The 24,797-nt window shown below is 38.7% G+C and overlaps 1 protein-coding gene across 5 annotated transcripts in view; it reads left to right on the plus strand.

The window, feature by feature from the left end:
- MAP3K20 (mitogen-activated protein kinase kinase kinase 20) overlaps positions 1–24,797 on the plus strand; it is a 124,724-nt gene that overhangs the window by 84,613 nt on the left and 15,314 nt on the right. For 3 of the 5 annotated variants that reach the window (XM_043505300.1, XM_038422263.2, XM_043505298.1), the window contains exon 12: positions 1,849–6,918. In XM_043505300.1, coding sequence (XP_043361235.1) covers positions 1,849–2,211 — 363 coding nt within the window. In that variant the 3' untranslated portion in view covers positions 2,212–6,918. Of the gene's footprint in view, positions 1–1,848; positions 6,919–9,135; positions 9,181–10,352; positions 10,384–10,472; positions 10,613–12,613; positions 12,677–16,577; positions 16,671–24,466; positions 24,584–24,797 lie in introns of those variants that run through there. The other 2 variants (XM_038422262.2, XM_038422259.2) reach the window with 1 other exon arrangement.

Below are 24,797 nucleotides of genomic sequence, written 5' to 3' on the forward strand. Positions count from 1 at the left end.
CAGCCTCACAGCCCGAGTCAGCTGGCATGAGCCAGCCCTGGGTTTTTAATTGCAATGTAGTCATACCACAATGGGCCTTAAAATCACAAGTGCCCAAATCCTTTGTGAAAGTGAGACCTCAGATTTTAAATCACTTTGGTGTTGGAATGCTGATTTCAGCAACACCTGAACACCTTTAAAAATCTGGGCTTTAGTCTTTGTATATGATAAGAGGCAACAGGTGAATACAACAAATACATGGGGAACACAAAGAACAGTGAGGTGATTATAGTTAGCGTAATGAGCAGCAGTCACAGCACATCAGCTGCCTAGCCATTGTCAAATGTTGTGTAGCCATCATGCCAGAGGTGAGATTTAGAGAAACACTTGGAGGAAGACAATATAGTAGCTTTGTAGATTTTTATGGGGGACTCCTCCCATGCATAGGGAGGATTCTGATATGCCTGAAATCACTCTCTGCCATGGAAGTAGTATAAACTGAACACCCTGAAACTATGCTCAAGGTTTCTAAGTACTACTCCCCAAACCCCCATAAATAGGAGCCTTGCTTTTTTTGTACTGAGTAAGATTTTATGGTAGAAGGTGACTTGTGTGTGGTTTTTTTTATTTTCCTAGACAGCTTGCAGCTTATAAAATTAAAGCTTAAGTAGGAGGTATCATATCATTAATAGATAGAGCCCTGTGATTTAAGGAGAATGATATAATGGGTCCCCATGTGTTACACCCCATTGTAATAATTTTCCCAGTAACAAATTGTGAGCAGAAAGTGGACTGAGTAGTTGTGATTAGGTTAAACAAAATGTCTGGAAAGCAATACAGACATAGTTTGGAAAACAGTTCTGGAAATAAAGGCCATTTCAGCAGTACAGAAATAGCATAACATGCTGCCGCTTTAGTAGGTTAATTTTGAATCAAACACCAGAGCTCTTGCTCACTGTGGAGAGCAGGTGTGTCATAGAGGTTACTAGCTTGGCCTCCTTGAAGAGGCATTAATCGTGATTTAGCTCCAGAGGACATTTTTCATTCTGTTTGGAAAAAATATAGTAGTAACAAACTAGGTCAGGAAAATGCCCTGATGTGTAGGTGGAGATTAAATCAGCAGTGCCTTGTATTGCAGGGTATACAGAAACACACCAAATATATGTTGATATCAATGAATAACGCAACATAAATTGCTACGGTTTACAGAAGCAATTTATTAATAGTCCAGACTAGAGACCTCTCCTACTTCCATTGAAGTTGGTAAAAATTTTGTCTCTGACTTTAACAGTGGCAGGAATGGTCTATAACCCTTCTTTTGATTGTGGCCTCAAAAATGGCGAACAAAAAGTTAATTCAATCTATCCAGATCTGTACATACTCGTTACTGCTGTAGTATCTTCTGACCTCTAGATGAAAACATTTCACTCTGCACCAGGGGCTTTTCTTGGTTCTTTAACCCTAAGCTGATTTATTGTTCAATTCTGAAAGCTAAAATTTAGCAACTCAATCGAGCCGTGGCTCTGCTTGTACCAAGATTCCTGTGGTAAGTCCACATGGGTTAGAGAAATGTTGTAAACCATTTTGTATGGTACAAAAAGAGAGAGTCAAAAGTTGGCACTTTCTTTCAACATGAAAGCTGGGCTACCTGTGGTCCTTTGCACACTGTTTGGTGGTGGTTTTGCTCTCTCATTTTTAAAAAATTTAAGCCAAGTGTGTTTTAATGAATTCTTTCTTGAGCTCCGTGTTTTGATTCACTAATCATTTTGCTTTCTGTTTATTGCTAACTAATCTGGTAGTGTCTGTTTTGCCTTGAATTGAATTGGTTCTAACTTTCCTTTTTACTCTGTCCTTTCCTCCTTTAAATAGCTTTTCTTACCTATTGCTGCAAGAATGTCTCAGGAGTCTTACTTTGAAACTAAAACAGAGGAATCAAACAGTGCAGAGATGTCATGTCAGATCACAGCAACAAGTAACGGGGAGGTAGCTGGCATGAACCAAAGTCTGCAGGCCTTGATGATGAAGGGCTTTGGGGATATCTTCTCTATGAACCAAGCAGGATCTGTCCTGCATTCTGGAATGCAGATAAACATGCAAGCCAAAAAGAATTCTTCTAAAACCACCTCTATGAGAAAGGGGAAGAAAATCAACATGGCTGTGGGTTTCAGAGAATTTGACTGGTCAGATGATGATGAAGATGATGATGATGAAACAGATGATTCTAGTGAATGAAGTTAGAAATCTAATTAAGGCTAAAATTGGTTTCTAGCAAATCAAAGCAATAAAGTTTCAGAAAAATCATCCTGTCATTTTGGTCTGTTTTAAACCCTGTAAAAGAAACAAAAGCAAAAACACTACATTTTTCTAGTCTAGACATATTTGTATGTTAAAAATATATCTTGTTGGTTTTTAGATTGTGTTAACCTATTTTTGCTTTGCTGAAATTTGGAACTAAAATTTCAAAACAAATCAAGGTTTTTAAAACCCAACAAATATAGCTGCAGCTCACATTTATGCTGTAATATTTGGTATCTGATTACAGAAACTTCTGTGGCTGAATGTTTAAGATCTGAAAACAATGGAGGAACTTAAACACCTATTTTACTTCCATTACTTTTCTTTTCTTTTTGTTTTTGTAGTTTTCTTTACCCTTTTTATTGTTGATCATATGAATATATTTGTGTTTCCATGTGGGCTTTTCCTATACAATCCATTCTTTCTGATTGCTACAGTGAAGTTGTTTTGCTAAATTTGTGATTTCTCAATCATTTTCAAGGCAATATCCTGTGAAATCATAAATACATTACTAAGAAGGACAAGCAGGGTTGAGAAAAATAAAGCCCTTACAAACACACAGTTTAAGAAACAGCTACTGAGTACAGACAATCACTGGTAATAGATAATTTGTATAAATGTTCTTTTCTCTTTCTCTTTAGTTTGTGAAATTCACTCTTTAGTATAGTCACTTATAATAAAACCTCACCACCTAATTGCGTTGTGGTAGTCTACAAGCTCACTGGTTTTCTGTTACATTGACGTAAATCCAGGAAATATCATTAACTTTGATGGATTTACTCTGGATTTATTCCGGTTTAGCTGAGAGCAAAATTGGTCTTAGGTTATTTATAGCAATTTTTTATCTTGCTGTAACTATTAAACCATTTATCACTGTCCTTCCCAGAATAGGGGAGAGAGAGACATTTTAAAAGTGTTTGAGCCCTCCTACTGTGGCTTAAGCTAAATTCTCAGTGATGACGTGAAGAATATTCTCTAGAGTTTAAATATCAATTTTTCTGCTGTGAAATCATTTTTAAAATATTGCCACTGTTATGATTCATCCTAAAATTGAGTATATAAGTATCTGTTGCAGTAATTACCCCACTCTGTCTCAATGTATTTTCCTGATGAACTCTTTGGTGGTGGTACAGAAAGAGAGAAGTAAACAGATACATTCACACCTACAGGTGCAGAAGAAAGTCCCATTGTAAAATGTTTGTCAAATAAAGTAGGGCAAAAACTTTTAAAAGAAAAATGTTACTTTCATGTTCAGTTGGATTTGAGGGGATAATTAAACTCCTAAGTGCCATGTGTTGATGGTGTTTCTCTCATAAAAAATGGCAATTAGTGCTGTTTAAATACCTTAGAAAGTAGAATCATTACATGATAGCAGATCTGAAGTTGGATCTCCAAGTGTTTGGGACATTATATTCTATTATTTAGAAATAAGAGAAAAAGTTCTTGAAGTTTTAAAATTAGCTTTTCTAAGGTGACGAGTGCAATCTTTGAGATGTGAAAGATAGCTAGCTTCCTTATCTAAGGTCCAGTGCTGTTCTGGCCACCTGTAAAGCACTCAGTGCTTTCAACTATGCTTGAGTTCAACTGGAGCTAAAGATTCTCAGCACCTCGCAGGATCGGGCCCTTAACTATATGAAATGTATAGCATTTGAGCCAGATTCCACCCTCTTGCTAGCAGGTTCAAGTCCATTGGATTGAAGTTAGCTTTGTGATATCTGGGGCAATTTTTTCATGCTAGTAAGAATTTGTAATTTCAACACTGAATGGTGCAATACGTTCTTATTGGGAGAATTTACTGTATCTAGTCCAAGTGAAATTTGCTCCTACAATATCAGTGGTAGTAGCATTTTAGGAGCACTAAACAAAGTGACTGAGGGTGTGGGGAGGGACAGAGAATAGAAAAGGGGCAACAAATTAAATGGAAATGGCAGCAAACAAGCTACTTCCAAATGCAGATTTGTATTGTTTTTTAAGTCTGCATCTGCTAACAGCTACCGCAGCAACATTATTTTTATAACCGCTATACTACACACAGGAAAAATTGAAGGATTTGTATAATCTAATATGTGTCTCTGTTAAACTACTGTACCATATTTCTAGTGTAGAGTTGCACAGCTGTAACTGAAGTCAAAATTGAACCCAGTATGTTTAGAAATGCAAAAACAAAAATATCTCTTCTTAGTACTGATACTGATACTTTGCACTTTTAAAGCACCTAATAATCTCAATACACTTTATACACATACGCGTTGGTTTTAATTAGATGTGCAAATCCACTTCTTGATTTAAATCTTCACCGAATAAATATTCCAATACTACTGTATCACATCACTTTTTTGTTGAGGACAGATATTCTCATGCATCTCTCATTAAAGTGAATAGGAGTTATTTGAGCATAATAAATGGAATAATTTGGCATTTTTTACATAAAGTGCAGAGCTGGTAAAAAGAATTTAAATTTAATTTTTCAATGAAAAACAAGGACAACATTTCCATGACTTGTCTATTTTTTAGCCAACTCTAATAAAGATATATTGAGAGATAAAGAAATAACTCTCCAAACATTTACTTTCATGTTTAAAGTAGAAAGGCCCTAGAATTGTTGTAAAAGAAAGATCTACTAAGCTTAAGGCTTTCCCCAAACTTTTCTGTTGTGGTTCCTTTAAAGTATGATTATATTCAGAATAGTAGCTTGGCTTAAAAATGACATTGTGGAGGTCTATTTTTTTATTCTCCTATAATGACTGTCATACCAAACGTGTTCAGTTTACAAGTCAAAAATAAATTGTGCTGGACTATCCAGCTATGTTTCTGCCTCGAACATCCTCGCTATATTTTAATTTTGAAAGATTTTGGTTGACAGTTCTGTTAATATGGAGGCAGAAAAAAAACATTTTGATCTTCCACCGTTGATTTGCTCTGCAGTGCTAGCAGGATTAAACTTGTTTTTTAATCTATTTAGATGTCCAAACACCAAAGTGTCTACAATAGTTGCTAATAATAGTTAACAGTTACATAGCATGTCACATGATCAAAGCATTAACCAAAAGTTAACTAATGAATCCTCCCAGGGCCTTATGAGGCAGATAAGGTAAAGTGTTGCTATCCTATTTCACAGCTGGGGAAGCTGATATAGAGAAATTAAAGGCCAAATTTGAACTTCTCATTTTTACTCAGTCATTATACTTAAACTAACACTGGCTTCAGTAGGGCATATTTCCTGACCTGAGGAACTCTGAGTTTAGCCCTTTTATTTACCCATAGCCACTTAGTGAGCTGGGAGTAGAACTCAGGATTTCCTCACTCCTAACCCAGTTCTCATTCTTTCAGACTTGGAAAAGATGCAAGGAATAGATATGCTGAGTAAGACTATTTTAATGTAGTCACTTTTATGACTGTAATAGCACTAATGCTTTAGAATAGCAATTGCTCTGAGATCTAATGCTTAGATCTAAGGACTTAGTTTCAGGACTTATATAATTTGTGTAGTGTTTTGGATATGCTTGATTAGCTGGCCATATTTGTTAACTGTAGTACTTGGACTTACTTAGTCTTCTCTAGATGCCGGGAATTTTTGAGACATGAGATCTGAAGTAGCTCTTCGGCATATGGTCACGTTCTTGACTTGTTCGTTTATCATTTGCAGTATTTTGTTAGATAGTGATTTCATTTCATGGTAGATCTTAAAGCAGTTATTCTAATTAAATATTGATACATTGATATAATTAAATAATTGATGCATTATATTGCTATCAGCAGCAGTAAATCCACAGCACCTATAATAAAGCTAATAAGTAACTAGCAAAGTTACTGTACATCTTTAGTAAGCTATTTCCTGTTTTTGTAATAAGGCAGCTTTTACAGGTTTTTAATAAGACCTCCAACTTGACAGAGGTTTAATTACAGGCCAATAGAGAATCCATTCTCTTCTTCCAACTTTCATGTAGCAAAATAGGCTCACAGGACATACAGTAATTTTTACAGTCCTTAAAATCTACCAATAGAAATCTGGAGAGGAATGCATTCTTCCCCCCCCCCCCCCGACTCCAACTTCGTGCACACTATTAAATCTGTATAGAGGTTTCTGGTGTGTGAAGGTTTAGTTTCAGGACTGTAGTACCAACAACCTACATTAAACATTTTACGTTGTGTGCAAAATATTCTGCTGACTTTTAAAGTCAGATATAGTCCACTGCATTTTCTTGCTTTTGCACTCTTTAAAAAGTTTTGTACTGAATACTAGGAAATGATTCTATTTATACTCCAAGTGTGAGCAAATGAAATTTGAATAGAAAATATTTTCACAGTGTTAGAAAACTTCATCCCTTCCTACTGAAATACTATGCTGAGCAAAACCTGTGCCAAAACTATTGTGGTGTAAACTGACTAGCTAATTTGTATGGAACATGCAATGTTACACCCTCTTGTGGGAAGACCTTTCAGTAGTCAGTTGTTTTCTTCACCGCACTTAACATGTGATGTCTTGCTTTATTCACAGTATGGATTTGGTTTTCCAGTTTTTTAAAAAAATGTAATGTATTCAATTTTCTCAGTTGGTGTCATAAACTTGATTTTGATGTGAAGTTTTTTCCTTTGCTTCTCTTTGTTCCAAACTTCTATTTTGCAATAAACATTTTGACAGTACATTTTTATGCTTCTGTGTTCTTGTGTAAATTGCTGCTGTTAAAGGGATTCCTCATTGCTTTCTGCTTTGATCTTTTTCATATTATGCAGCGTGTGGCATTTTCTCCTTTTTTCTCTTTATTTATTAGTTTGTAAATATATTTAACATTTCACATCACTAATTTTCCTCTCCTAAAAATGGGAATCATCTGGAAAGTCACTGTGTGTAAGCAAGAATGGAATATTGAACTTGTGCAATGGTAGAATACACAATGAACTACAGCAAACAGCAAGGTTCCCAATGGAAAGGAAAACACCAGCCTATTTGGAATTTAAGGGCAATTATGTTAATTATTTATTGCAAATATTGTGGGTCTCTGCCTTCACAAGGGCCATCATGGTTTGCCAGATCCTGCCCAACCTAGTTGCCAGCGATAGGTGGACCCCTTCCATCCTACAATCCTCTCCGCCCCAATTTAACTGTCATGAGGGAAGCCTTTTCTGGATTTTCCTGATTTGTAATCAGTAGGTTATGAAGTTTGGCCCACGCATGGAGAAGTTAGGGGGATGAGGGAAACTTGCCTTTCCGTATGGCAGTCAAAGCCAGCTTCCCATCCCAGTGACCACTTAGCTCAGGCATTGTTGGCTTTGTCCATATGAGGAGGCCATTTCTGTCCTGGAAGAGTTATGGCAGGAAGGGGTGGGCAGCGGGGCAGGTGGGGGGAGAGTGTCAAGGGATCTTCACAGGGATGGACAGAGACTGTCTGATAAAATGGTTGTGGTGAGGAAGGAATTTTCCTTGGAAGCAGATTGGCCAAGCCACTAGGGTAGGGGTGAGGGGTTGCTTTCCTCTGTGCATCTTGCAGTGTTCAGCAGAAGCTGTAGTTAAGGACACAGGAAACAAGTGTAAGACAGTCATGAATCCATCAGTGGGAGTCCATGTGGGAAGAGCAGAAAGACTTGTCACAAGTTTGGGTGGAAGTCATTGTGGGAGGCACCTTGGCCTGTTGTCCCACAGTCTGCAGGGTCAGGGAAAGGAGGAGACTAATAGATAATTATTTGAAAAGATGGTGTGGCTTCCAAGCATAGGCACAAGGTCTTTCAGGTGTGAGGGAGGAATTCTGGAGAGGAGGAACTGCAACTGCCAAGAGATTGGGCAGGAGGGTGCTTGTAGGCTTGCATGGCCCACAATGTAAGGAGACCAGAAACACTGATGATTGACCAGTGAAATCTGAATTACAGTTTGGTAGCAAAGTAATTCAATAAATTTTCAGCCAGAGTATGGTGGCAAGAGTTTGGATGGCACTGTCAATTCAGATACATCTAATTAACAGGATACCAATGAGAAGATAATATAGCTTAGAATAACCCATTCTTTAACTGGTTAGATGGAGGTTACTATCTCAGTGAGCTCTTTCACTGTGTCATCTTCAAACCATTCCTGGATTTCACTAATAGATCCATCCCCTCATGTATCAAGTAGATTCTGGTCTGATGCCCTCATACTTCAAGAGGAGAATTCTGATCCACCATATAACAAAGCATACCATACATGGTATGTGGCATTCAGCTGGCTGTGAAGGTTTTGTTCCACATCTCCTAAAAGGAATGATCATGCAAGTGTAGGCAGGAACCGAAGAGTAAAAGGGGACAAAGAAACTTGTACCTTAATCAGTAAGGAAGTCTAGCTGCAGTGACCCAGTCCCAAGTCAGTTGTGCTGTCCTTGTTATGCAGTGACTGCTTCCTTCACTCTACAGAAAACCTCCCTCCTAGCTGATATTGGGAAAGACCAAGACACAGCTTTCACTACTGGAGTCAAGTGATAGTAAAAGCAATGGTACAACACAAGGAGAGAGTGGTGACTAGTGAGCCCCACTTGAGGGGATGCGGCTGGTGACAAAATTCCAAGACTGCTTTTGTTGTTTGGTGATCTCCTGAGTAGTTTTGCCCCCAGGAGGTGTTGGGACTATTCCATCACTGCTGTAATATCACTGAAGTCAACCTGTGATCACTTTGACTAATATGTGAACATGAGGAATGCTACTTTGATGGCACTTTATGCTGTAATCCATGGAATAATGGGGAAAGTCCTCATCATAACCAGGAGGCTTATGGCCTTAGCTGGAGAGGAGGTGCCAAATAAATTCAGCCACCAAAGTAAAACTGGGGGGAGACCTGAACAAATGATCAGACAGGAAGAGCAATATTACTCTTTTCAATTCATGTTTCTCACACAGTTGCTGCCTTCCTTTGATATTTGCGCGTGGACTGAAGAAGATGTGGTAAGCATTTCGTACTAATTCAGTCAGCATTGTTTTTACGTAGCTATAAAAGAAAACTGATGCACATCATAGTAAATTAAATCTAGATTGTGGACAAGATTTGAGAAATCTGTGGACAAGATTCTAGCACTAGATATTTTTAAAATTCCTGTTCCAAAAAAGATTTTAAAAGGAAGGACTTTATCACCTTGGTGAAATGGTCACATGCTCAGAGACCTGTTAAAGCATTTGGCTTGGCAGGTTATCAGCCCAGAGTATATGCTGCTGAATTGTCATAGGTGGGTATTGCAATTCTTCAACAAAAAAAACTTCAAAAACAGACTCAAGCGAGAAACTGCAGAACTGGAATTAATTTGCAAACTGGACACCATTAAATTAGGCTTGAATAAAGACTGGGAGTGGATGAGTCATTACACAAAGTAAAAACTATTTCCACGTGCTAATTTTTCCCCTGCTGTTACTCACACCTTCTTGTCAACTGTTTGAAATGGGCCATCCTGATTATCACCACAAAAGTTTTTTTTCTCCTGCTGATAATAGCCCATGTTAATTGATTGGTCTCGTTAGAGTTGGTATGGCAACCCCCATTTTTTCATGTTCTCTTTTTATATATCTTCCTACTGTAGTTTTCACTGCATGCATCCGATGAAGTGGGTTTAGCTTATGCCCAAATGAATTTGTTAGTCTCTAGGGTGCCACAAGTATTCCTCATTTTTTTGCTGATACAGACCAACACGGCTACCGCTCTGATAGCGGTTTTAATATCCCTTTTAGCAGCCTTTTGGTACGTCATGTGGTCATTTAAGTAAAGGTTACTGAAGGCCAGTGCAAAGTAGTAATGATCCAAGCTGCTGAACATGTCCCATTCATCACACAACAAGTTGATAAATCTACATTAGGAGCAGTAGCAATTAAAAACAATAATAAATTTTAAAAATGGCTGCAAAGCAGAAGGAAATTTATCGTAAATAACAAACTTGCAAGATAGCCCTGAAAAGTAAATATAATGGAGAAGTTTGATTCCCTTGTCCCACCACTAGAAAGACTTTTTTAATTTTTGTTTTAAAATTGAATTATGAACATTATATTTGAGTGTTTTGAGGTGCTGTAACCTATACATTTTAATTGTGTGACCTTCACAACTGTGCTTTTTTTTTTTTTAATATATACAGTACTTTTGGCTGCACCAGCTTGTTGGAAAAGGTAAACTATACATTATAGCTCACAGATTTAACTTTTTTTTTCCCAGTGAAGAGCACTATGGATTTCTGTATAACCTTTCATATCTTAAGGTGATGCTTCCGGTGAGATGAATGTTTATGCCAACTTGTTTAAGGAAAATCATATCACTGGGAAACGGTTGCTTCTTATAGAAGAAGAAGATTTAAAGGACATGGGAATCCTTTCCAAAGGACATATCATTCATTTAAAGGTATCTTAACAACACATCTTGATAATCACAGTAGTAAATGTTGACAGTGTAAATGTAAATGACAGTGTAAATCTTGACAGAAATCATCAGTTTTATCCAGCATAAGAGAAGATCTAAAGCTAAGGCTAGAAAAACCTTTTTGAGAAAGAGTCATACCCAGAACTTGCTTGCAATAGGCTCCAAAGCAAACCCTAAATACTTTGAGATGCCAAAAAGATTTGTAACCTTGAGTTTTTGATGTGATGGTGTTGTTTTTCTCTCTTATAATACCCATGCTCCACTGCATTTCCTGGTTTTGGCTGGGACAGGAATAGGAAATATTGCAAAAGACTCTTCTAATAGTATCTCCCACCTAAGTGAAACCTTTGGAAATCTTAGGACAGAACCTGTTCTCACAAGACTTCCAGCCTAATCAGAGAGGTTTGGATAAACACCAAAAATCTATTTGAACTGAAATCTCTGAACATCTTGAGTTTTACCAATCATCTCTAATTTAAAACTGCTTTGGGTACCAAACACTCTATTTTTGAACAATTGTAAAGATAGTTGAGTGCTAGTGGGTAGGGCTCCTTTGCTGTCTGAGCTTTATTTCATCCACAAGAGATTGTATTGCTCTAATTATTTAATAGTTACACTGAATCCAGCAAAACCCTTGGCCTGAAAGTAGTAACTGACGTAGTAGTAATAATATTTACTTCCAGTCACAGAACATGGCTTACATACCCGTGGTTCTGCTCTGAAAAATGTCTTAAAAGTGGCATTGTGGGCTTCCGTTATGTCTGAGTGATTCTGTATACAATGTGCTCCATTTACTAATAAAGGATGCTTTTGGTCCGATTGTCAGTCCTGAGAGTCACACTAGGTTATATCTGTCTTTTGCATCAGCACAATAAAGGTATTACAGTCCAAATTAATATCGCATTTCTATGGGTTGTACGCCGTTGTTTCCAAGTAGTTCCATTAGTGACATGTGTGATTGCCCTCCGCAGGGGTTGATCAGATGAAACTTATTAAAATTTGGTAAATAAATGGACACAGACCATGGAATAGAGCAGCAGTTCCCAACTGGCGGTCTGCGGCCCACTGGGGGGCCGCGAACCATTTCAGGGGGTCTGCCAAGCACAGCCGCTTGGAGCCCCAAGCCCAGATACCCCATGGGGCTGAAGCCCAAGGCCTTGAGCCCCCAGAGAAGCTGCCCTGCACAGCTGAAGCCCTGAGCCCCCCAGCCCCATGGGGCTAAAGCTCTGAGCCGCTTCCTCACCCCAAGCATCAGAAGCCCCAAGCCCTCTTCATTCTGTGGGGCTCAAGCTTCTCCCTCCACATTGCAGCTGAAGCCCAAGCCACCTCCCGCCAAGCTGGGCCATGGAGTTTTTATAGCATGCTGGTGGGGCCCCCAAAAGGAAACGGTTTAGAACCCCTGGAATAGAGAATGCAGTTCTTGCTGAGTTGGCTCAATGAGGCTAACAGGAGTAAAAACCTGTACAAACCTAATTTGTGATTGAGGGTATGTCTACACTGCAACTAGGAGTGTGCTTCCCAGTGCCCGTAGGCAGTCATGCACTAGCTCTTCTTGAGCTAGTGTGCAAAAACTTTCAGTGTAGCCCAACATAGCATGGGCAGCAGCTCAAGCTAGCCATCTGAGTACAAGCCCACCTAGACCCCCTGGGTAGCTGCTGCCTATGCTAACCCTGTCTATACTGCTATTGCAGAACTAGCACGTGTCTGTCTACCCATCTGTGAAAGCACATGCCCAACTGCAGTGTAGATAGACCCTAAATTAAGCAGATCTGACTCTGAATACTTACAAGGGGACAGATCTGCTGAGTAAGAAGGTGCCATTTTAGAGTCCCTTTTTAGAACAGAACTGTGTATTAAGATTGGATACAGAGAACAGTATACACACTGAATGAGTTACTTACACTGTTGTTTTTCAGTCCTGCATTTACGCTATTACATCATGATGAACTATTGTCTGATTTGGGTTTGTTTGGTTTCTTACAGACTGCTATTGAGAAGTTAACTCATGATTACCTAAACATGTTTCATTTCCCACCATTAATTAAGGTAAGTATTTATTTACTTATTTAAAAGGTGCTGCCTGCCTTGACTCAATAAATGTATCTATTCCTGTACCTACGCTGTGCTACTAGGCCTTACACTTAGTATAGAGTACAAATCTACATAGTCACTATCTGTGGCAGATTTTTGAGGTCAAGTTAGCAATATGAGTGTGCATATCAGAACAAGTAATATCACAACAATACACTCTCTCAATGAGGTTCAAAGAATTAATACAACAAAAAGATGTCTTGCAGGTTAACATATGATGGTAATATCATAAGGCCAGATTGGGACCCCCGTACTTACATGGGTGAGCAGTTACTCCCATCAGTAATGCCACTGAAATCAGTGGATTACTCATGTGAGTAACTACTCATTGTTGTGTGCAAAGTAGTTCCAATCCAGACCATAATGAGCACATCATTCCTTACTCTGTTGTCTTACAGGAGAAAATAATTATGTACTATTGTAGTCATTCTTTTGTTTCCTTTTTAAGCCCCCTGCATGCTAACCATACAACTTTTGGGTTTTGTGGTATCAGCAACAACAGGTAGGATACCAACAAAGATAGACCTGCTCTACCCCTCCTCCAGGGTCCTTCCTTTGGATTTAAGATATAAAGGCTCAACTGACTTTTTTAGAGCTTACCATGAAACCCAAGGAGGGCGAGGTAATTTCTTTTATAGGGACAAGCTTTAAGAATTGTGGTAAGAAAATTGTCTCTCTCATGAACAGAAGTTGGTCCAATAAAAGATATTACCTCATCCACCTTGTCTCTCTAATATCCTGGGACCAACATGACTACAACTACACTGCATACATCAAACCAAAGGAATTCTGTCAGCTAATCAGACAGTACTAGACCCCAAAGGATTCAGTTGCTTTTATAGCTGTTATAATTTACAGCACAATGACACAGTGAGACCCACTTAAAATAAAGTCCATCGTACAGTCAAAGGAAAATCCATAATTGTTTACTGCATTGCAAATTTCAAGCCATAATTCCAGTTACAATGGACAGCTGCTTAAAATGACATTGTTCTGTGAAATAACGGCTTCATATGGAGCTGAAGGTGCTCAACACCTCATAGGAGCTTGCCCTGTAACAGGCTGCCAGTGTTTATAGTGTAACACAGGCTAATGTCAGGTTTCAGAGTAGCAGCCGTGTTAGTCTGTATTCGCAAAAAGAAAAAGAGTACTTGTGGCACCTAGTCTCTAAGGCTAATGTGTGAGTTCTGGTATATATACTCAAGATAGCAGACTGCGAAGAGCTACAAAGAGATCTCACAAAACTGGGTGACTGTGCAATAAAATGGCAGATGAAATTCAATGTTGATAAATGCAAAGTAATGCACATTGGAAAACTATACATATAAAATGATGGGGTCTATATTAGCTGTCACCACTCAAGAAAGAGTTCTTGGAGTCATTGTGGATAGTTCTCTGAAAACATCCACTCAATGTGATGGGGCAGTCAGAAAAGCAAACAGAATGTTGGGAAGCAGTAAGAAAGGGATAGATAAGGAGACAGAAAATTATCATATTGCCTCTCTATAAATCCATGGTAGGCCCACATCTTGAATACTGTGTGCAAATGTGATTGACCCATTGCAAAAAAGATGTTTTGGAATTGGAAAAGGTTCAGAAAAGGGCAACAAAAATTATTAGAGGCATGGAACAGTTTCCGTATGAGGAGAGATTAATAAGACTGGGACTCTTCAGCTTGGAAAAGAGACGACTAAGGGAGGATATGACAGAGGTCTAGAAAATTGTGACTGGTTTTGAGAAAGGAAATAAGGAAGTGTTATTTACTCCTTATAACACAAGAACTAGGGGTCACCAAATGAAATTCATAGGCAGCAGGTTTAAAACAAACAAAAGGAAATATTTCTTCATACAACGCACAGTCAACCCGTGGAACTCTTTGCCAGAGGATGTTGTGAAGGCCAAGACTATAACAGGGTTCAAAAAAGAACTAGATAGAATTATCATAGAATCATAGGACTGGAAGGGACCTTGAGAGGTCATCTAGTCCAGTCCCCTGCACTCATGGCAGGACTAAGTATTATCTAGACCATTCCTGACAGGTGTTTGTCTAACCTGCTCTTAAAAATCTCCAGTGATGGAGATTCCACAACCTCCCTCGTCAATTTATTCCAGTGCTTAATCACCCTGACAGTTAGAAAGTTTTTCCTAATGTCCAACCTAAACCTCCCTTGCTTCAATTTAAGCCCATTGCTTCTTGTCCTATCCTCAGAGGTTAAGAAAAAGTATTTTTCTCCCTCCTCCTTGTAACAACCTTTTACATACTTGAAAACTATCATGTCCCCTCTAAGTCTTCTCTTTTCCAGACTAAACAAACCCAATTTTTTCAATCTTCCCTCATAGGTCATGTTTTCTAGACATTTAATCATTTTTGTTGCTCTTCTCTGGACACTCTCCAATTCATTCACATCTTTCCTGAAATGTGGTGCCCAGAACCGGACACAATACTCCAGTTGAGGCCTGATCAGTGCAGAGTAGAGAGGAAGAATTACTTCTTGCGTCTTCTTACAATACTCCTTCTAATACATTCTAGAATGATGTTTGCTTTTTTCCCAGTAATGTTACACTGTTGACTGATATTTAGCTTGTGGTTCACTATGACCCCCAGATCCCTTTCCGCAGTACTCCTTCCTAGGCAGTCATTTCCCATTTTGTATGTGTGCAACTGATTGTTCCTCCCTAAGTGGAGTACTTTTCATTTGTCCTTATTGAATTTCATCCTATTTATTTCAGACCATTTCTCCAGTTTGTCCAGATAATTTTGAATTTTAATCCTATCCTCCAAAGCACTTGCAACCCCTCCCAGCTTGATATCATCCGCAAATTTTATAAGTGTACTCTCTGTCATTATTTAAATCATTAATGAAGATATTGAACAGAACTGGATCCAGAGCTGATGCCTGCGGGACCCCACTTGTTATGTCCTTCCAGCATGACTGTGAACCACCGATAACTACTCTCTGGGAACGGTTTTCCAACCAGTTTTGCACCCACCTTATAGTAGCTCCATCTAGGTTGCATTTCCCTAGCTTATTTATGAGAAAGTCATGCAAGATGGTATCAAAAGCTTTAAAGTCAAGATATACCAAGTCTACCCCTATCGATGAGGCTTGTTACCCTGTCAAAGAAAGCTATCAGGTTGGTTTGACAGGATTTGTTCTTGACAAATCTATGCTGACTGTTACTTATCACCTTATGATCTTCTAGATGTTTGCAAATTGATTGCTAAATTATTTGCTCCATTATCTTTCCGGGTACAGAAGTTAAGCTGACTGGTCTGTAAATTCCCTGGGTTGTCCTTATTTTCCCTTTTTATAGATTGGCACTATATTTACCCTTTTCCAGACTTCTGGAATGTCTCCCGTCTTCCATGACTTTTCAAAGATAATTGCTAATGGCTCAGATATCTCCTCAGTCAGCTCCTAGGGTACATTTCATCAGACCCTGGTGACTTGAAGACATAGATAAGTTCATGGAGGATAGCTCCATCAATGGCTATTAGCCAGGATGGGCAGGGATGGTGTCCCTATTCTCTGTCTCCCAGTAGCTGGGAATGGGTGACAGGGAATGGATCACTTGATGATTACCTGTTCTGTTCATTCCCTCTGGGGCACCTGGCATTGGCCGCTGTGAGAAGACAGGATACTAGACTAGAGGAACCTTTGGTCTGACCCCGTATGGCCGTTCCTATGTTCTTATGTGGAATTATTGAGAGGACGACAGTATCATCTGACCAGCCAATAGATTTGTAACATACAAAAGGAAAGAGTATTAAACGCATACTGTCAAATGTAGCAGGGTCACCAACTCAGAGAGACTCATAATAGAGGTAATTTCTTACACTGTGTTTCTGTGATAGGATTCTGCAAGTGGAAATGAAGAAAACATGGAGAAAGTAGTGAACCTGGAACTTGTTTTTGGTTATTACTTGAAACTTGGAAATAGTCCACAGGTAAATGAATCTTGTTGGCAATATCATTTTATTTCTGTTTCTTTAATCATTACTCAAAGGGCCCAATGTCTGTAGAAATATTTTCCATTTATAATGTGAATTCCTGCTACTCAGAAAATCACTGAGCAAATTTCAAAGTACAATGCTGAATCAATGATGGATGGGTACAAGAAAAACAATGGTACAGGAAGTTTTGAATTAAACAAGATTGTTTTGTCATAAGCATTTTCTTTAACTTCAGTTTTGTGATTGAGAATTTCTTAGGTAAATCTTTTATCATACTGAACATGAGACAACAGGTTTTTGTGAAAAGGAGGTAAATTGAGATACCAGTGGAGGCTGGGGGCTTGGACTAGTATTGAATTTGTCTCATTTATGGGCAAAATCTTCTTGGTTTGCTATGTGGGGATTTCCTTCTTTCTTTTTCATTGTATTTTGGATTTCTTTTATCTGAAGAATTTTCCAATTGTAAAGATGGATTTTCCATTGCAGTGTGAATTGTTTGTACATCTCCAGTGTTCTCAGGCACCCATAACGTGTGGTGCTATATAGCTTCTTTTCTGTAGGTGCACATTGTGCCCTGCCTTGTGCAGCCATGCAAGGGAGTAAGGGGCATAAGGCTTTGAAGCATTGGGGGAAGTACTCTACACCAGCTATATGCCTGGCACATGAGGGCTTCCCCCACAGAACAGGTGGAATCCAGGAGGCAGATTCTCACTCTTAGTATGTTTCCCAGGTTGCACCTGAACTAGCACAACAATGCACTGCCCCTCGCTAGGGACTCATGAAAAATCAGTGACTGAGCTCTTAGTGGGTTTCTTCATGTAACTGTGGAAAGCTTCCTTCTTTTGTGGTTATTTCTCTCTCTCTCACTTGCGAACTGTTTTTGCTTGCATTGTGAGTTGGTGTGTACATACAGGAGAAGGTATATTTCCACCCCTGAGGTGTACTATGTGCTAATCCTTCCTTTTCTGGGATTTCACCTTTGTTTCATGATTGTGACACAAAGGTGAAATCCCAGAAAAGAAATCCCACCTTTCAGTCGCAACAGGAATGCACAAACCCTGTCCACCGTGGGCTTGTCTAGACTGTGGAAGCTTCCCCCAGAATTCTAACTGGATTTAAAACTGGTTCAGCTAATCCAGTTATAAAACATGGTTGGGACCAAGTGCACCCTACCAATGTCATATAAACTAAGCTCACGGGGATAGGAGCCTCCCTGACAAATGTGAGCCAGGATTTTTTTTGTGGAATATGTTTTAAGAATTGTGGTAAGAAAAATTGTCCTGTAGCCTTCTCAGAAGGTTTGGTGAGCAGGATTCTCTGGAGACATTCCTAGCTTTGCTGTTCAAGAAAACCATGTTGGAACTCTTTTTAAATGCACTCATTTAAACCCAGTTACAACTAGCACAGGTCTGATTAATTTTAAAACTGGTCGGAGCCATAGAGTAAGTCAGACTTGGATGGCCTGAACTGCCTTTACTGGCCTGGTTTCCAAACTAACGTGTATTTTTTAACCGTCTGTAAAAATAGTAGGTCATCTTCACCCAGGTCTATACTAGGACTACATGGCCCTGACTTCTGGGAGGGTTCTGAAGGTTTATTTTAGTATTATTTATTTATGTAGCGCTATATCAGAGAGCTATTTCAAACAAATGTACCTGGTTCTCTGTCCCAGTGGGATAAGTCTAAAGACACAGGCTGGTACAGTGCAGGACGATTCAGGACAACGTAATACTAAAATGTAATGCCACATCTTCATTGTAACTGAATGCAATTTAATGAAAGCTTGTCATCCTTTTCTACCTACTGCTTCTTCCACCCTTTCCCATCTCTTTGAGACTTAGAAAGTAAAGGAAGGCAAGTAGCTCTTTTCTCTTTATAAACACTCCTTACTTTTGCCAGAAACTATCTGTCAACACCAATTTAATTTGCTGTTTGAGGAACTCATCAGGTTAAAATCATGGCAAAAAGTGGTTAGAGCTACATTCCATATCCAAAATTAAGAAGTTCCCATTTTCCAGCATTTCATTTGTACCTCACGCACATTACATAGGTATGTTAACAACGCTGCCTATTTCAATTCTATTGGAGTATTTATTGTGATCCACAGCCTCCTTTGCAAGACCCAATGCCTTTAATCTCTTACACATAAAATTTTCTAGACTAATAATCTTTAATTTAATCCCAAAGATTTCTCAGCACTTAAAAATTCCGAAATATAGTATAAGCGTCCAAGCAGAATCATAGTCTTTTATTATTTATTATAGCAGACACGTGTAGATTCTAATAAAGCAGAGAAAAGAGAAATATATTCTTTGTAAAACTGAAAAAAATACCTGAGCAATAAAATAAATATAACTCTGGTTAAACTAAACTGATTAATTTAATCTGTCAAAGTGGAGCATCATTTAGTCTGGCAAAATGGTATGCATCAATGATACAGTATCATTGCTTATTGAAATTTTAGCACAAGGTACTTTGAACTCATCAGGTTTTCCATCAAGAAAGGAACACCTGGGCCTTATTCTGATCTGACACTAGTGTAAAACAGGTGCCACTCTACTGATTTCAGTGTGGTTACTCCTGGAACACCATCAGTGTAAAAGAGATCAGAAGCAAGCCCATACTCTTCGAAGGTGTTGAATGTAGGATGCGGTGCAGCAATTCCCATAGGAAATGCACATTTTTATTGAACTATAAAGAGGTATATGCAGGCTCATCAAATTTTTTGGCTGAGTAACTTGCTCACTTGCCTTTCTATAGAACCTTTTTAGTATATATCTGGATTTTTACAGTACACCCAATGTGGATGAAATTGCCTTCTTCCCATCCCCATTTTCATACACGCAAAGTCCCAATAATCTGTCTTTGTACAGGGGACATAAGCAGTTCCCAACCCATAGACAGTCTGTTGGCTTGCAGCACAACCTTGCTCCAGGGCACTACTCCAGAGTGAGGTCTAGAATAGTAGCCACTGCATTTCTACATGGACAATAGTGGATGCAATGGTACTGCCCCAGCCTACCTCAAACCTCCTTACACACCAGCCTCTCCTGGGCTGATGTACAGAATCCCAGTCATGAATCCCCGAACAGCTACTTCACCTAAAGGCAATCCACCCCATGCCCCAACATAGTCCCATTGCAGAGTGAAAATAGCACAGAAAGCCTGGCACAGGCCCACAGCATTGGAGGGTGGATTTCATCCTTTCTGAGGGCATGTTGGGCTTACTCCCCTGCACCACTTTTGGAGCTATCACTAGTGATAACTGAGAGCTGTCTACAAAAGTACAGGGGTTTGTTAAATGGCATGAAGATATAGTCAGTGCTTGGAAAAGGGAATACTGTTTTTCACACTTCCACCTTTAAAATACTGCATTTGCAAACAAGTGAACTGGCCATTTATTTTTATGGTGATGATCAGAGCCCTAAAAATCCTTATTTGCTTGCAACCACTTAGTGAGGACAGACCTTTGTAAACATGGCAGCTAATCTCAGAACCATTTCTGTCTCAGAACTCTGTCTGTCTCAGCAGCTGAACCTGCTGTTTTAAAGGCATTAGAGCTGAACATCTACTGACAGCACCTGGGTTATTTATCATTATGTATAATCCACTACACTACATTTTATTATGCTGGATTTACATGAAAGATAATATCAAGTGAAAGATATTTTTGCATATTTAGCTACAGTAAGGTCTGAATATTATGTTCCTCATTCAGGCAAAATTCCCATTGATCTGGGACTTCTGCCTGAGTGAAAGATCAGGCTCTTCAAGTAATCACACAGGCAATCAATTATATAAATGTATGTTTAGCTGGCATTGTTTCTTTATTTTTTAAGAGTACCTCTCTCTAAAGCCCCCTTTTTTCCTCCCCATACAAAACTGAAACAAAAAATGCAATGCAGCAACCTTCTCTGTACTGGTGTCTAGTTGGCAACAATCTGCCCTGACCTGAGACATGAGCCATTGTTAAGGGTATAACACATTTACATATTTTGCAATAAAACATCAGTTATTTGCATTACTGTGTCAAGTTTTATTTGATTCTTTCACCTAAAAATGACTCATTTTCCTTTCTTGTATTTTAAAAACCAACTACTCTAAGCTTGTTTGAGAATAATCAAAAATTGCCCATTTAGCTAGAAGTCATTTTCTTTTCAAAAGGCAAATGTTATTTAATCTTTCAGCTGTTCATTGTGCCATCATAAATACTTTCTTTTCAGCACAGTTGTGGGGACTGAAATGAGCCCACTAATTGCCTCCCATTTCGACTGACATGTGGTGGTTTAGTGGAAAGAGAACACAGCAGGGAGAAGGAAATAGGAGGCTGAGAAAATGAGAGCTAATTATTTTCACTGCCTCATGTCAGGCTCTGTGTCAGCCTTGTTTTTACAAACTGGAAGGTTTAGCACTAAATAAAACAAACTGGCGTCATGTTTTTATATACTGGCAGTGTCATGGAAGCAGCTGCACATCTCAAAGACAATATAATGCCTGCATTCGCATGGACACCATCTGACAGCCACTGTGAGCCACTACTAATGAGGATATCACAGTGGTGCCAAGTGAAAGGTGCTGAATTATGTATGATTCTTCATCAGTACAGCAATAGTCCTGTACATCATTATGAGACATTGTTTTGCTGAAGAGATTAAAACATTCTTAGTTCCAGACCCTGCAACCTATACACGCTACAAGAGGTTATTAATGGAATTTTTAGGGAGAGTTTCTTGTGGATTTATTTTTGGTTAAAAATATCTCATGGGACTAAGCAGTGGCAGGTCATGACACTATATATAAAAAGAAGAGAAGCAAATTAACCATGCTTGTGTTATCTTCCTTTAAATCCAGCATAATAAAATGTAGGGTAGCAGGTTATACATAATGATAAATAACCCAGGTGCTGTCACTAGATGTTCAACTCTTATGTCTTTAAAACAGCAGGTTTCAGCAGCTGAGATAGATAATAGCTAAGAATGGAAAGGAGCTACCAGGGGCCTAAGTCATCAACATGCTGCTACTTCTAATACCAGCATGACCAGCACTTTTTTCATATTTGTTTCATCTTGCACTACATCTTTCGTTTTTCAATATCCCATTGCCTGCTAAGATGCTGTTTCCATTTTTCCTTGACTCTTAAACTTTTTTTTATTGCCACAACTGAATTTAAAAACATATCCTAAATTCATGCCTACTTCCAGAATGAGATCTCTCCCCAGAGAGTGTTTTTTGTACCAAGAGGTGTGTTTTGTTGTTTAAAGCCCCTGGCTGATCTTTTATGTTCCTTTCATTTTTCATTATAGACATTAATATTTGTTGTTTTAAGGTGAGTGATATGATCACAGGAATAAACGGAAGGCCTGGTTTTTAAAGTGTTCTTGCTTTACTATTATGGATCTTAGAAGTAGTGAGTTTGAAATACTTTTATGATTTCCTTTTCTCTTACATTACTGCAGCCATTTTCAGAGGCTGTTGATTTATTGGCTTGTTCTAAACGTAAATCAGAAATTATCTGTACTCAAAGTTTGAGTGTTTGTGCCTCAGTTATGCAGTTGGCTTCCTCTTCATAGTTCAAAAGCTAAATCTGTTTTATTTATTTAAATCAAAACTGAAAAGATAGATATTTGACAAGGCTTTGTGTTTGAATTGTAAAGTGCCCAGGGAAATCTTTTGTGAAGGACATTGTGTAAATACATTTATAAACAGAGTATTTTTTAATGTGCTACTTCCACAGTATATGTTTTTTCCCCACTTTATCCAGGTAGTAAACTTCGCCTTGACTCAAGAGACCTTTATGGCCCTGATTCACCAGAGAACTTAACCACATGCTTTAGTCCCAATGAATTAAATAATTTGAATTAAGTGCAGGGCTGAACTGAAATGGACATAAGCATGTATTTATGTTCTTTGCTGAATCAGGGCCTATATATTAATAGGGGGTGGTAGAGCAATCTTTTCTAGCTTTAAGCTTCTTTGAACTGCAGAAAGCTAGTGTTGCTTACTGTATGGTTAAACCTAAAGATTAGTATATACTTAGGGAAAGTAGCTGACTAGTAAACTGATCACACAAGTGTCCACAAATCGGGCTGGTCTCTTTTTTTATTTAAAAGATAAGTATTTTAAAAAAGGTGACATAGCAATATTCCTCAGATCAAATAAGATGTTCATTTTCCAGTGAACATAGAGGGCAGATTGAATGATTTTGCCTGTGACAGACACAGAATTTTGAGGAGGAGTATGGGTCTGAGGATAGCGTTTTAAGGGGTAAGGTTTCATATTTCATTGTATGAAACTGCAGTTTAAAGAAGAAAAGGCCTTGCTCATGCATTGCTCCTAGTATAGCTGAGTCCACAACTGTTTGGGCCAAAATGGTTTATTACCCTATCAAAGAAGCTTCTTCCTTTGGGTCTGATCCAAAGAGTTGCTATGCACCTTTACTTTGCTATTGAAGTCACTGGGAGTTGCCAGGTACTCAGAGCCTGTCAGGCCCTATATTTAATGCAGTAATTACAGTTTTTCCTTTGGAGATAGGGGTTTGAATCACATTGTTTATCAAAACAGATTGATATTCATCAGATTTGGTTTGGAGGGAGACTTCATCAAAGTAGCACAAAATCCTGTTTTACGCAGTAATAGACATCCTGAAACAAGATTCTGCAGTGCAAAGCATAGGAAGTGAAGTGGTGGTGATCTCCAAGCACTCTGCTATGGTCTCTGGACCATATACATATTACACAGAAATACACAGTGTTAAGTTTGTGCACATGGAGAAATTGAGGCACATGGACTTGCCAAAGGCCACGTGGCAATTCAGTGTCACAGCCACAATTGCAGCCTCGGGGCAAGATTTCAGCAGAGCTCATAATCTGTGTAAGTACCTAAATGAAGAGGCCAGTTTTTCAAAATGCTCCACGCTCAATGAGGCCCCAGATCTCCTGACTCCCAGTCTCTCTGCTCTGTTCACGAATCAGTAAGATACAGAAATAGACTACGCTGCTTCTCAATTAAAACTCCCAGGGCCAGGCGAATGAGTCAGAGCGTGGGCATAATTTTAAGTATATTTAAGAGCTTTGCTGGAGTGCTCAAAACCTCACAGGATCAAGCCCTTTGCAAGGGGCTGCGTGCTTCTGACTGGTGGTTCCAATACAACCAGTGGGCCTATTCACTCGCTTGCAGCCATGCATGTGCTTAAGTGCTTTGCTTGATCAGGGCCATAATTATTATTTTTATATGAAGTCCTGAGCTCCTTGAACTCTAGCTGAAATGAACAGAACTAGAGGGCACTCAGTATCACACAGGAGGATGCTTGGTACCTGATATAACTGGGCTCTAATAACTTGTTGCCCCTTTATTCAAGCAGTTTTTTTAGTGGCATTTCTTAGACTCTATGATCATTTGTTCTTGGATTCATGCGGAAGGACTCGTCTGGGCCCACTGGGAAATAAAGCTGATTACTCAGCTTCTCTCTACTGCTGTTACTCTGTCTCAGCTTGCTTATGGAAACCTTTCATGCCTGCTCCTGAAACAGTATTTACCTATTAGTGTAAATATACATACTCTATCATTTAAGAAACTAAAACACAGTATCAAAATGACAACTGTTTCTCAGATGTGAACTAATAGAAATGCTATCAAGAAAACAGAAAGGTTCCTTCACTTTGGATACTTTTATCCTGAAAAGAACCCAGTAGGAATGTATTCCAAACCTTGGGTTTTAACACATTTAAGGTTTTGTTTATTTTTTGTTTTGTTTCTTGTTCTAAAATGGTATTACTCTCTTTTAATACTAGGACTGTAAATGGAAAATGTATATGGAGATGGATGGGGATGAAATTGCAATAACCTACATAAAAGATGTGACATTCAACACTAACCTACCTGATGTAGAGATTTTAAAAATGACAAAGGTAGGGTTCTCTTTACAGCCTTTATGAATTCATAGATCTCAAACAAAGACATTAAATACCAAAGCAGTAGATTTTTGTGCTTGTGAAAACCTCAGTCTCTTGACAGCTTTTAAATAAAATGCATTATTTTTGAAGATTTGTATCTATCATAATTTGAGTGATTTGTTAATCCCTATTAAGCCAGGCTAACAATAAAGCAATAGGAGAGGAATCA

Source organism: Dermochelys coriacea, chromosome 11, assembly GCF_009764565.3.
Source record: "Dermochelys coriacea isolate rDerCor1 chromosome 11, rDerCor1.pri.v4, whole genome shotgun sequence".
Taxonomy (NCBI): domain Eukaryota; kingdom Metazoa; phylum Chordata; order Testudines; family Dermochelyidae; genus Dermochelys; species Dermochelys coriacea.